The 14,506-nt window shown below is 39.6% G+C and overlaps 1 protein-coding gene across 7 annotated transcripts in view; it reads right to left on the reverse strand.

The window, feature by feature from the left end:
• The window catches only part of Dora (zinc finger SWIM domain-containing dorado), a 302,025-nt gene that overhangs the window by 287,465 nt on the left and 54 nt on the right, over positions 1-14,506 (reverse strand). For 6 of the 7 annotated variants that reach the window (XM_071666088.1, XM_071666070.1, XM_071666078.1 and 3 more), the window contains exon 2: positions 1,133-1,951. In XM_071666088.1, coding sequence (XP_071522189.1) covers positions 1,133-1,304 — 172 coding nt within the window. In that variant the 5' untranslated portion in view covers positions 1,305-1,951. Of the gene's footprint in view, positions 1-1,132; positions 1,952-14,168; positions 14,483-14,506 lie in introns of those variants that run through there. The other variant, XM_071666060.1, reaches the window with a different exon arrangement.

The raw sequence follows: 14,506 nt of genomic DNA on the forward strand, positions 1-14,506 counted from the left end.
GCAAAGCTTTTACTACCTCTTCTCTGTTTACCAAATCATTTTCCCTAACCCTCTCACTTTGCACACCACCTCGACCAAAACACCCTATATCTGCCACTCTATCATCAAACACATTCAACAAACCTTCAAAATACTCACTCCATCTCCTTCTCACATCACCACTACTTGTTATCACCTCCCCATTAGCGCCCTTCACTGAAGTTCCCATTTGCTCCCTTGTCTTACGCACTTTATTTACCTCCTTCCAGAACATCTTTTTATTCTCCCTAAAATTTAATGATACTCTCTCACCCCAACTCTCATTTGCCCTCTTTTTCACCTCTTGCACCTTTCTCTTGACCTCCTGTCTCTTTCTTTTATACATCTCCCACTCAATTGCATTTTTTCCCTGCAAAAATCGTCCAAATGCCTCTCTCTTCTCTTTCACTAATAATCTTACTTCTTCATCCCACCACTCACTACCCTTTCTAATTAACCCACCTCCCACTCTTCTCATGCCACAAGCATCTTTTGTGCAATCCATCACTGATTCCCTAAATACATCCCATTCCTCCCCCACTCCCCTTACTTCCATTGTTCTCACCTTTTTCCATTCTGTACTCAGTCTCTCCTGGTACTTCCTCACACAAGTCTCCTTCCCAAGCTCACTTACTCTCACCACCCTCTTCATCCCAACATTCACTCTTCTTTTCTATAAAAAATGTAGACACTTTTTCAAAGTAATGCACAATACATATCAATCAGAGAAGATAGACAATAGGCAAAATGTCGAGTAAATACTCTTTAAGGAATTTCTCTAAATTCACTCAAGCATGAAGTAAGAAAAATGTTCATATAAGACTTAACAAAACCGTACTTTGGGGAAAAGGCAAAGTCATGAAGAAATACCTTTAGTTAATAATATGACTGAATGAATGACATCATACCTACTGCTAATTTTTTCTCAGCCCAAAAAAATAATTGTCCTAATTCTCAAAACTCATAACTGTTACACCAGACATTTTAGATATGAGTCTACATCATAATATGAAAACTCTCATCTAATGACTTACTTATGTAAAATTCCCATTGCTAAATGTCACCAATATCATTCATATCAAGCACAGTACAAAAATATGTCACTGACTCTTACCTTTATCTCTGGCACGGCCATAGAGGAGGGAAGCAAGTTTTTCTGAACGCTTCCACCCCCTCCAATTGTTGCAGAGGGACTCGGGCTCGCTGATCCAGCTACATAATGAGTCCTCTTCAAATCGCTCCGAGTCCTCAAAGGAGAAACGATCCCCTTCTTCCCAATCGTACATTTGTTGTGCTGTAGTGGTGCAGCGTGGTTGGGCCCAGGATGTGGAAGAAGAAAAAGGTGGAGAAGAAGCAGAGGAAAAGAAGCAGGAGGAATAGGATGAGGAAAAGGAGGTGGTGGAAGGTGACGATGAAGTTGATGGAGTGGAAGAGGAGGAATAAGAATCACAGGAGGAAGGGGAAGAAGAAGAATATGAATCACAAGAGGAGGAGGGTGAAGAGGATAAGGATGAGGAAAAGGAAGAGGAGTAAGACGTGCACTTACAGTTGTCTGCCACAATGCACAAACACTTTAGGCTAAAACTCTGTAGGTATAACTGATGTACAATCGCCAACTTCTGACAGTCTCCTGCCACAAAGATTGCTTATCCTGTAGCTGGATGGGATAACTGTTCCACACTTTAGTCATATTTTCCAACTTCTGACTGAAAAATATCGAATGGTCCTTATTCTCATCTGTAATTTCTGTGACACTAATGCACTATGATTCATAAATCACAATATATTTCTTGTCACATTTCATTCTCAAAACTAAGAAGCTTCAAATGAAATAACTTTCAAATGCCACACAATGAGCAACAGTATGTTTAACTTCAACTTATTGCGCAATTTGTTCATAGTTTCAGTCCAGGTTTTCCTGCCACAGATGCAGCTGTTGGATAAATTTCAATTGAACACTGTTAATAAAACATTGTTTGAATAGAAAAGGGTCACATATCACTATATCATAGTAGTATGTGACAATTAAGAAAGTAATGTGATATCAACAATATTATCCTATTTCATTTTCTCTTCATACTTGATTGTCATTTCATATGTTCACATGTAGCTTCAAGAACAGACAAAGAAAGGCTACATTCACTCACATCCATTCTCTAACTGTCAAGTGCAGTTCAATAAAACTACAGTCCCCTATGCGCAACCAGATCCTACACATCTTTTCACAGCTGCTTCACATGCTCTGGTTCAGTCCACTTACAGCATGCTGACCCATTTATTACATCCTTCCAATTCACTCTATCCAGTGCACATCTGTCACCTTTCTGCATGTTCAGGCCCCAATCACTCAAAATCTTAATCATTCCATTCTTCCATCTCCAATTTGGTCTCCCTCTTCTCCTTTCCCCCTCCACTTCCAACAAATATATCCCCATCTTTTTCTATAATGACTGACATGGCATGGACAAATGATATTCTCTTCATGTATCCAAAACATTTCAGCACACCCTCTTCAACTCCCATCCATACTCTCTTTATTTTCACACCCCTCTCTGACCCTTTTATTACTTAATTGATCAAACCACCTCAAACCAAATAGTGTCCTTGAAACTTTCAATTCTAACATATCCATCCTCCTCCATACATGCTCATCTACAGCCCATACCCTGTATCCATCCAACATTTGTGGGACTACTATATCTTCAAATATACCCATTTTTGCCCTACCAGATAATGACCTCTCTAGACGTTCCTCAATGATTCCATAACCTTTGCCAAAGTTCCATGGTTCCATTTTCTGCCATATCCACTCCTAGGTATCTAAAACACTTCATTTCCCCTAAATTTTCTCCATTCAAACTCACACCCCAACTAACCTGTCCTCTACCCTGCTAAACTTAACAACATTGCTTTTATTTACATTTACATTTACTTTCATACTCTGACAATATCAAAAAATCTTGAAATCCTTAAACTACTGGAATACAGTATATTTCTCCACTGGTCATACACTCTTATCAATCTGATATATTAGCAACCAATCAATCATGTAATAAATACTACATCAGCATAAAATCTAAATACTGAGGCTAAACATATTCACAAACTACAATAAGCATGTTACAAAATGGTTTTTGTATGACAAGGATTTTATGGAGGTATTGTAGACTTGTAGTCCATCTGTTCACCTTACACTTGTACAAAACAATCTTCTGATCTCAAAGTTAAGAATAATGATTTTCTTAACAGTCAATCTCCTCTAAATGACCAGCAAATACATCAAAACCCCTATTCACATGGATCTATGTTGCAAGGTTTTTTAATTCCAATGATTAATGATAATGTCTGTCTCTCCAGTATTTTGCATTCTTCTTAAATTCTTCATTTTCCTCATACTTGAGGAGTTGAAATTAATGTCCATTGAATAGCATGTTGGTTTATGTCTCTTTGTAGTCTATTGGCATCCTCTGTCGATGTGATTTTCATACTTGTTCTTGTATCATCTGCAAAGGATAATATGAAACTATGGCTTGTATTTGTGTCAATGTCAGATATAATAATGAGGAACAAGAAGGGGATAGGGGAGAAAGAATACTTCCAACGTATTCCCTGCATGTCGTAGAAGGCGACTAAAAGGGAAGGGAGTGGGGGGCTGGAAATCCTCCCCTTTCTTTTTCAATTTTCCAAAAGAAGGAACAGAGAAGGGGGCCATGTGAGGATATTCCCTCAAAGGCTCAGTCCTCTCTTCTTAACACTACCTCACTAACGCGGGAAATGGCAAGTAGTGTGAAAAAAAAAAAGAAGGGTGTATGTATATACATGTGTATGCGTTGGGCCATTCTTTAGTCTGTTTCCTTGCACTACCTCGCTAATGCGGGAGATAGCGACAAAGTATAATAATAAAAAAATAAGAAGGTAAAAGTACAGACAGATTATTCCTGCAGAGGCAATGGAGATGATATGGTTTACAATTACTTGTGATCTGTTTGCTAAAACGTTGTATATCCATTTCCAATTTTTCCCAGTTATTCCCATTTTTAGCATCTTATGTGCAAATGACATCATGGTTAAATTTCTTAAATCTTTTACAAAGTTTGTGTAAATCAAGTCAGCATCCTATCATAGAGGTCAAGCAGCTGTGAGAGGGATCTTCCTGCTCTGAAATTATGTTGTCCTAGGTTATGTAAACTGCTCTTCCATTAATTCAGTCAATTTGCCTTTTAGGACTCTGAAAGATTTTATTAATGCTTGATGTTAATGCTATCAGTCAATCAGTTTTTGGGACTGCTTTACTTCTATCTTCACCCATTGACTTACCTCAACTTCCATAGTTCCATTCAATTACATGTCCAGTCTCAGGTATCTAAACCACTTCACTTCTCCCAAGTTTTCTTGATTCAAATACACATCCCAACTTTCCTCCAAAACCATATATCTATCACATCTTCCACCAAACATCTCTAACAACCCTATCATGTGCTTTCTCTAGATCCATAAATGCCATGTACAAATTCTTCTGTTTCTTTAAGAATTTCTCACACACACCCTTCAAAGCAAACACCTGATCCACACAACCTCCACCACTTCTGAAACCACACTGTTCCTCCTCTAGTCTGATGCTCTGTGCTTGCCACCATCTTCTCAATCACCATTTTTCCATACAACTTAGCAGATACACTCAAAAATCTTATACCTGTGAAACTGGAACACTTGCCTTTGTCTCCATCTCCTTTACACAGTAGAACTATGCATGCATTATCAATCCTCAGGCATCTCACCAAGATCCATATGTATAACAAAAATCCTAACTAACCAATCAACGACAGTCAACCTCAAGTAAAATGGTATACATCATTTCAAATGTGTATACTCAAAACTGTTGCTGACAAATAATTGGGAGATGTATAAGAGTTTGGTAAAGTGGGTGAAAGAAGAAAGCTGAGAGTAAATGTGAATAAGAGCAAGGTTATTAGGTACAGTAGGGTTGAGGGACAAGTCAATTGGGAGGTAAGTTTGAATGGAAAAAAACTGGAGGAAGTGAAGTGTTTTAGATATCTGGGGGTGGATTTGACAGCAGATGGAACCATGGAAGCGGAAGTGAGTCATAGAGTGGGGGGGGGGGGGGGGGAGTTCTGGGAGCATTGAAGAATGTGTGGAAGTCGAGAACATTATCTCGGAAAGCAAAAATGGGTACGTTTGAAGGAATAGTGGTTCCAACAATGTTTTATGGTTGCGAGGCGTGGGCTATAGATAGAATTGTGCGGAGGAGGGTGGGTGTGCTGGAAATGAGATGTTTGAGGACAATATGTGGTATGAGGTGGTTTGATCGAGTAAGTAATAATAGGGTAAGAGAGATGTGCGGTAATAAAAAGGGTGTGGTTGAGAGAGCAGAAGAGGGTGTTTTGAAATGGTTTGGTCACATGGAGAGAATGAGTGAGGAAAGATTGACCAAGAGGATATATGTGTCAGAGGTGGAGGGAACGAGGAGAAGTGGGAGACAAAATTGGAGGTGGAAAAATGGAGTGAAAAAGATTTTGAGTGATCGAGGCCTGAACATGCAGGAGGGTGAAAGGCGTGCAAGGAATAGAGTGAATTGGAACGATGTGGTATACCAGGGTCGACGTGCTGTCAATGGATTGAACCAGGGCACATGTGAAGCGTCTGGGGTAAACCATAGAAAGTTCTGTGGGGCCTGGAAGTGGAAAGGGAGCTGTGGTTTCGGTGCATTATTACATGACAGCTAGAGACTGAATGTGGCCTTTGTTGTCTTTTCCTAGCGCTACCTCGCGCACATGCGGGGGGAGGGGGTTGTTATTTCATGTGTGGTGGGGTGGCGATGGGAATGAATAAAGGCAGACAGTATGAATTATGTATATGTGTATATATGCATATGTCTGTGTGTGTATATATATATATGTATATGTTGAGATGTATAGGTATGTATATTTGCGTGTGTGGACGTGTATGTATATACATGTGCATGTGGGTGGGTTGGGCCATTCTTTCATCTGTTTCCTTGTGCTACCTCACTAATGCAGGAGACAGCGACAAAGCAAAATAAATAAATATAAATAAGAGAAAGTGGCAGGAGGTCAACAGGAAAAAGCAGAGATTGAAAAAAGGGCATGTGAGAGTTGCGGTGAGCGAGTATCAGTAAACTTGAGGGAGAATATGATGTTTTGGAAGTAGGTTAATAGTATCAGAATATCATAAGAAAATACGAGAATATCAGTAGAGAGTGCAAATGGAGAAGCGGTAACAAGTAATGATGAGGTGTGGAGATGGAGTAAATCTACTGGAGGACTGTTGAGTGTGTTTGATGATATGGTATTAGGGTCTGGAAGGTATGTGAAAAGAGTCATGGAAAGTGGTTTGGTGAAGAGGGAAGAAGAGGTGAAAGCCTTGCTTAAGATGAAATGTAACAAGGTGGGTGGAGTGCGTGGTACTGCAACTGAATTTCTTAAGAATGGGGGTTATGTTGCTGAATGGTTTGGAGTTTCCATGTAGGTATGGATCATGGTGAGGTGCCTGGGATTGGCAGAAAGCATGCATAATGCCATTTCGTAAAGGCATGAGAAGACGAGGGTGAAAGTTCAAATACAGAGGTAAAAATTTGTTGCATGTACCTGGTAAGTTGTATGGGAGAGTGGTGAATGAGAGGGTGAAGGCATGTAGAGAGAATTTGCTTAGAGAGGAACAATAATAGTTTCAAGAGGGGCAGAACATAAGTGGATCAGGTGTTTGTTTTAGAGAATATGTGTGAGAAATACTCAGAAAAAAGATGAATCTATAAGTGGCATTTATGGATCTGGAGAAAGCATATGATATGCTCGATTGAGAAGCCTTGGGAAAGGTCTTGCAAGTATATGGTGTGGGAGGAAAGCTACTTGAAACATTGAGAAATTTTTATCACAAGTTTAAGGAGTGAGTGTGGGTAGAGGAGGGAGAGCAGTTCCAGGTGAACGTGGGTCTGTGGCAGGGGTGTGTGTTGTGACAATGGCTGTATAATTTGTTTCTGGATGGGTCGGAGAGGGAGATAAATGCAGGACTCTTGAAGAGAAGAGCAAGTAATTAGTCTGCTAGGAATGGGAATGGGAAGGGGGGGGGAGGATTGGGAAGTCAGTTGTTTCTTGCTGATATCGCCATCTTTCACGTTAGTGAGGTAGCACAAGGAAACAGGTGAAAGAACAACCCAACCAACCACATACACATGTATATGCATAAATGCCAACACAAGCACATATACATACCAATACATTTCAACATATACATACATAAACATATACATATAAGTGTACATATTCATACTTGCTGCCTTCACCCATTCCTGTTACCACCCTGCCACACATGAAATAACATCATCCCCCCCCCCCCCCCCCGCACACTTATGTCAGGTAGCGTTAGGAAAAGACAACATAGGCCACATTCGTTCACACTGTCTCTATCTGTCATGTGCAATGCACCGAAACCACAGCTCCACTTCCACTTCCAGGCCCCACAATACTTTCCATGGTTTACCCCAGACACTTTACATGCCCTGGTTCAATCCATTGACAGCCCATTGACCCCAGTATACCACATTGTTCCAATTCACTCTATTCCTTGCACACCTTTCACCCCCCTGTATATTCAGGTCCTGATTTGCTCAAAACCTTTTTCGCTCCTTTCTTCCACCTCTAAGTTAATCTCCCACTTCAGCTTTACCTAAATCTGAAGACATTAAATACACACTGTTAAACAATACCAATTAAGATTTTTCAGATGAGTGGATAAATATTGTCATTGTGGGAAACTGATGAATCAATTTTCATTTACCAAATTAGATAAATATATGAGTGAATTGGAGCAATGTGGTGTACCGGGGTCGATGTGATGTTAATGGACTGAACCAGGGCATGTGAAACATCTTGGGTAAACCATGTGTGAGGCCTGAATGTGGATAGGAAGCTGTGGTTTCGGTGCATTACACATTATGGGTAGAGACTGGGAGTGAACAAATGTGGCTTTTTTTTGTCTGATTTCCTGGGGCTACCTTGCTGAAGCAAGGGGTATTGAGCTGTTTCCTGTGAGGCAGGATAGTGACAGGAATGGATAAAAGACAAGCAAGTAATAATATGTACATGTGTTTATATGTATATGTGTATATGTTGATATGTAAATGTATATATATATGTGGGTGTATGGGTGTTTATGTATATACACGTGTATACGAGTGGACGGGCCATTCTTCATCTGTTTCCTGGCACTACCTTGCTGATGTGGGATACAGCAATTAAGTATAATAATACACAAGTTCTGTGGGAAAAAATATGGTTTATGGGCTCCACAAATCTAAAGAACATCGGTAAACTTTGCTTTGCAATAGTAGTGCAATGTATGAAAAACAATATAACTAGGGAGAGTGAATTGGAAAACTTTCTCTTTTAATCTTAAAACATCATCTCGTCCTGTGATGCACCTTATAACATGGTCTTTGTTTATATTAACTCTCAACTTCCTCATATTACATCCTCTCCAAAGAAAACAGTGAGAAGTTCTTAACAGAGACTGAGTGAAGTGTGGTATAGGGGGAAAGTAAATAAGACAAGAGGATTGAAAGATATTAGTAGTGAAGTGTGTGACATGCTAAAGATCATGAGGTAGAGCTAGTGTCTCGGACTGTAAGCAAGACAATGAACATATATATATATTTACCACCTGATCCTGCTGCCAGCAAGATGGAGGGCTCAGATAGTACAGTAATGACCCCCCCCCCCCCAAAAAAAAAAAAAAAAAAAAAAAATTGAGGCATACTCCTCTGACTATATTGTGTGACTGCCACCAGTGAGAGGGGAGTTCAGGTAGTAGCATACTGGCCCCTCCCAGTACCCCAGCTAGCTTAAGGATTATCCAGTCCTCTACCCTTAGAGCAACCCATTAAGTAGCTGACAATAGCTGCCCAGGGTAATACTACCATCCTGACTGAGAAGCATTAAACTGGTGCCCGGAACCACCTTACACTCTCCATGTCAGGATTGCTGGTCTTTCTTTGTATCATCAAAAACGGACTACCGGGCTAGTACATTTTCACATAAATACTCTTGCCTATTCCTGTCCCCTCAAAACATTTATAAGTATCATCATGAGAGTCCATCAAATCTAGTCCCCAGTCCCTACTCAAACCTTGCTTTGTATTATAACTTTTTTCACATAAGTACTCTTGCCTATTCCTGTCCCCTCAAAACATTTATAAGTATCATCAAATCTATAGTCCCTAGTCCCTGGCATCATAAGTGCTAAGCATCTCCAGGTTTCTGCATGACTACTGCCAATGAGAGGGAGGGCTTAGGCAATAGTAGTACCGGCCCCTCCCATGACCTTTCCCTCTCTGTTAAACCATCCTCTTTCTATTCACTATACCAACATATGTGGTCTCTCTAGTAACCTCTCTGTATTTGAACATCTGTCTAGTGCCTCTCCTGATCTCTTACTTCTCTCAGACACAGTTGTCTAATGATGTTCTCACTAGTCCTTTTTCCATATCTAATTATAACCTCAACTCACGATTCCAATTAAAAGGTGGTGCTTGTGCTTATTCCAACATCAAAATACCTGTTGATGCCTCAAGGACCTTGAGTCCCTAAACTTTGATGTTATCTGGCTCAAGGTCTGTCTCTCTCTACTGCCATTTTTCCCATTTTGCCTATTACTCCCGTAATTCTACAAATCTTATATCCTTCTTCAACTATCTAAACTCCTGCCATAAGACTGTGACATCCTCTCACCAACAGGCCGAGATCCTCTTCCTCAGGGATTTCAAAGTTCACCATAGGGAATGGTTGAATTCCTTCCATAAGGATGGTGGATAGATTGAAGCCCTCATGTTTTCCATTCTCAAAGATTTAGAGCCAATTATCTCCCATCTTACTCATATTCCTGACTGCTGTGAACACTCTCCTCATGTTTTAGATTTGTTTTTCACCTTTTAGTCCATCATGCTGTAAATACACAATTTTGACCCTAATTGATTCATCTGGTCACACTCTCATAAATGTATCTATTCTAATGGGGAATCATCCTCCAGCAGCCCCTTCTAAGCGTAAATACTAGCACCTCAACAAAACCGGCTAGAATAACTTAAGTAACTTCTTTTCTGACTTTCCTTGGGTAAATTACTGTCTCATGTGGTGATGCTTCTGTCTCTGCCAAACACACAGCAGAGGTTATTCTTGTAAGAATGGAAGCATTCATCCCCTCTTCCTCCTAGACAACTCCTTCATTCAATCCATGGTTCAACCGTTCCTGTTCTGAGGCCATTCAGTCAAGGGATCAGGCATATCGGGCCTGGAAAAACTTTCCATACTCTGGCTTCTGTTCGGCTTTTATCACTGTCCGTAATCGCTGCAAGCATGTTATCTGTGAGGCAAAGTGTCCTTTATTCAAAGGAAGAGTGATAACCTCTCCTCATCATCCAATGACAGGTCTTTCTGGTCTTTAGATTAGAGCATCTCTTAACTTTTGTATCTCTACCTTTCCTTCACTTTTCCATTCTGATGGTACAACATCTATCTCTCCCATAGACAAATCAACTCTGATTCCCATTTCTCTTCAATTCCACCTTGAATGACTAATATTTCTTCACCCTCAGATGCTCCTCTTAATAATCCTATGCCTCTTCCTATAATCTCTTTTCGGACTGTCCAAAAAGTGCTTCTTTCTCTAGACACAAGCAAGGCCTATGGTCTTGATGGCATCCGTCCCCGAGTACTGAAAAAGTGTGCCTCTGAATTTGCACCTGTGCTTGCTCGTCTGTTCTGTTTCTGCTTAAAAAGCAAAACTATTTCTTGGAAGCATGCATTGATACATCCCCACCCTAGGAAGGGTGAACATTCTGATCCCATTAACTACTATCCTATTACTTTGACATCCACCATTTCCCAAGTCTTTGAATCCCTCCTCAACTCTCATATCCTTAGACACCTTGAAAAGCAGTCTTCTCTCTGATCACCAGTATGGTTCCCGTAAGGCGTAATACACTGGTGATATTCTTTCCTATCTTACCAATGTCTGGTCACCATCCCTGAAAGATTTTGGGGAGTCATATCTAAGGCTTTTGACTGGGTGTGGCATCAGAGTCTCACCTCTAAGCTCCCCTCCCTCACTTTGCTCCTTCATATTTAGCTTCCTCTCCAAGCCGCTCTATATCTGTTCTTTTCTCCATCAACAGCAGTGTCCTTCAAGGTTCTGTCCTATCCCCTACTACACTTTTTCTCCTTTTTTTTCATTGATTTCCTCTCCTTCACAAATAATCCAATGCACTCATATTCTGACAACTCAGCACGTATTCATCCACATCCTTTATTTTTGCTCCCTCTTCTCTCACTCAATTCTTATCTTGTCTTGACACAGCTTCCTCAATAAACTCAGACTTGGTCAGGATACCTAAGTGGGGTACACAAAATCTTGTGAAGTTTAATGCCTCCAAGACCCAATTTCTACCCATCTCTCTATTGAAAACTCTTCACAACACTTGTGTCTCCTTTGATGGTTCCGTAATTCCACCTCTTGACTCAATGAACATACTTGTTATTACTTTAATATCCACTCTTTCTTGGGAATCCCAAATTACAGGAATAGCTAAGTCAGCCTCTACGAAACTGTGTGTCCTGTTTAGATGCTGAAACTTCTCTTTTGAACAGCAGCTTCGTTTATACAAGACATTGATTCATCCTTGCATGGAGTTTTAGCTCTACATCCTTACTTGACAGAGTTGAGTTGAAAGCGTCTGACTTATAAATTGTCCGAAGCCAACTTCCAAACTTGACCCCCTTGCCCTAAGCCACAATGCTGGTTTACTTTCCCTCTTCTATCAGTATCATTTGGTTTTTGCTCCCAAGGGCCGGCAGCTTGAGTGCCCAAACCATTAGCTAGACCACGCAATATCAGTAAGCTGCTGCATCACATGATTATTGTGTGGCCACTGGTCATTCAAGGGTGGGGCGTTTTGATACCTGCTTCTTTCCCTACTAATCAAGGCTTTGGAACTCTCTACTTTCTCATGTCTTTCCCAATAACTATAACCTGGCACATTTCAAAAGACAGGTTTTTCACTTCCCCTCAATATTCTTAATACTTTCCCTTGTCTTTTATTTTTCCGTTTCATAATTTTGATACCTGCTTCTTTCCCTATACATCAAAGCTTTGGAACTCTCTACTTTCTCATGTCTTTCCCAATAACTATGACCTGGTACATTTCAAAAGACAGGTTTTTCACTTCCCCCAATATCTTTAATACTTTCCCTTGTCTTTTATTTTTCCGTTTCATAAGTTTCTCTATATTTCAATTAAGGCTCCGCCTTGATACGGACTTTTGTCCATGATGGAAGCCTTCACCATAAAAAAAGGACATTGGGGACTGCTATGAAAACCAAGGGAAACAATGGGTTAACATAAGATTACATAAAATACATCAACAGAACCTATGAAAAATTTCCATCCAAATTTTATGTAGCAGCTGGGATTAATTTTAGTGTGTATTTCAAAAATGCATTACTATGGTTTCATTTCACATATAGGTACTGGTAGGATTAAGGTTTAACTATTAATACATTCAAACACATAAATGCATTCTATGAGAATACAACTCAGTGCACATACTGTACATGGTAGGATGCAGAAGACACCATTAATGTTCATAAATTCTAACTACAATAATGCTGCAAATTATGGTATATCATAGCCACTTGTAGAAATTAGGTGAGGTATTCACTGGTGCTGTGTTTCACCTACTTGTACACAATTTGACATTTTCCCTTGCCTTCACAGTCCTTCCCTTCCTACAATGAATATATGATAAAAATAAAAGATAAAATTCTGATTTACTTCTCTATGAAGTATGCTACCATTGCAATAAAAAGTTAATGATATTTCCAAGGCAGATGTGATACAGTGTACCCTTTATCTACATAATTACTCAGTTTCAGTCAAGGTCATAGACTACCAAAGTTAATTGTCCAATATGATGAAACTGTCCAGAACTTATCAGAACTCACTGAAACCTACTGAAAACCTAATGCTGGACAAAATCCAACATTACCTATTGAAACTGACCTAAAACTAACCTGTCCCCAGTTACTGGACTGGGGTAGACAGAGTTCTACCTTCAATTTAGCCTAAAAAATTACTTATAAACCTTATACTTGTGTCCTTTTCTGTCCTCTTGAGTCATACTTTCCTGTTTAATTGCATGCACCTCAATCAAATCCCCTATAACCATTTGAAATCTACATTTTGATAAACCTATACACTTCTATTTCTTCCTGTATGTTATGCCTTCAAAGCCTGGTTGGTTATATAAATATGTTTACTCAATCTTATATTCTTATGACATTATAACTGAAATAATCATAAAAAGATCATGTTATTACACTTCATTTTCATACTCTTAATGTGGACTTACTTCAAGGTTTATGTAATATATTTTGGTTTCAAAGCTCATCTTCTTATGAAACGAATGCCTCTGTTTCTAATACTTCTGTTTTATTAAGCTATCCCACTTGGTTTTAAGTTAACCAATTTTCTAATACTTCTGTTTTATTAAGCTATCCCACTTGGTTTTAAGATAATCAATTAGGTGTCATGTTGAGTAAACTGGTTTTGGTCTACTTTGGTTGGTCCTGGTCAGTTTCAATGTACTAGACTACCATGCCAAAACAGTCTTTAACCTATTTCAAATAACAAAACTCTCATCTCAGTTTGCTTCTTATACATGACAAAATTTACAGTATATCACTACACGTATTTAATACCTCCAGCACCAATTCATTCACCAATACAATAACTGACTACTATACTGAAAGTGCTAACAGTTATCCCCTATAAATGTATATACACTACATGCATACACTCACTAAACAGAAGTAAACATTTTCAACAGCCTGTAGATATGACTACTGTGTTTACAATTCAAAACTCAAGTCACAGTCACTGCTGGCAACCCATCACCTTCCTCTGTCATGGCCTCGAGTACTCCGAGTGGCCCTTTGTCTACATTTCTTGATATTAAACTCTTAGTAAAGTCTTGATGTGGGTACATTTACCCATCTTGTGATAAACTATGAACGAGTTTACCAAGGCGCGAATCCTTAGGTTACAGAAGTATATATACATACCAAATTCGTTGTGGGTTCAAAATCCAAACATTCTTACACATTTTCGATTACAATCGTATCACTGGGAGACTGTAGGCCCACTAGAGAACCTACGTAACTGAAATAGCAGTGCCATCATCACAGAGAAGGGGAATGTGCCAGCTCCAGGGTCAGAGTCCTCGGAGTTCGGTCATCAGACAGCTGATCCTTGAGACAAAAGACATCCTCTCAGACATGTTTAAGAATTTTTCAACGCTAATAATGTTCCTGTAATCTCGACGCCATAGGCAATAACGTTAAAATGGCCGCACGACAATCACTCGAACATTCTGACTTATTCAAACCCGAAAACAAAGAAC

The sequence above is a fragment of the Panulirus ornatus genome, chromosome 1, assembly GCF_036320965.1.
Source record: "Panulirus ornatus isolate Po-2019 chromosome 1, ASM3632096v1, whole genome shotgun sequence".
Taxonomy (NCBI): Eukaryota; Metazoa; Arthropoda; class Malacostraca; order Decapoda; family Palinuridae; genus Panulirus; species Panulirus ornatus.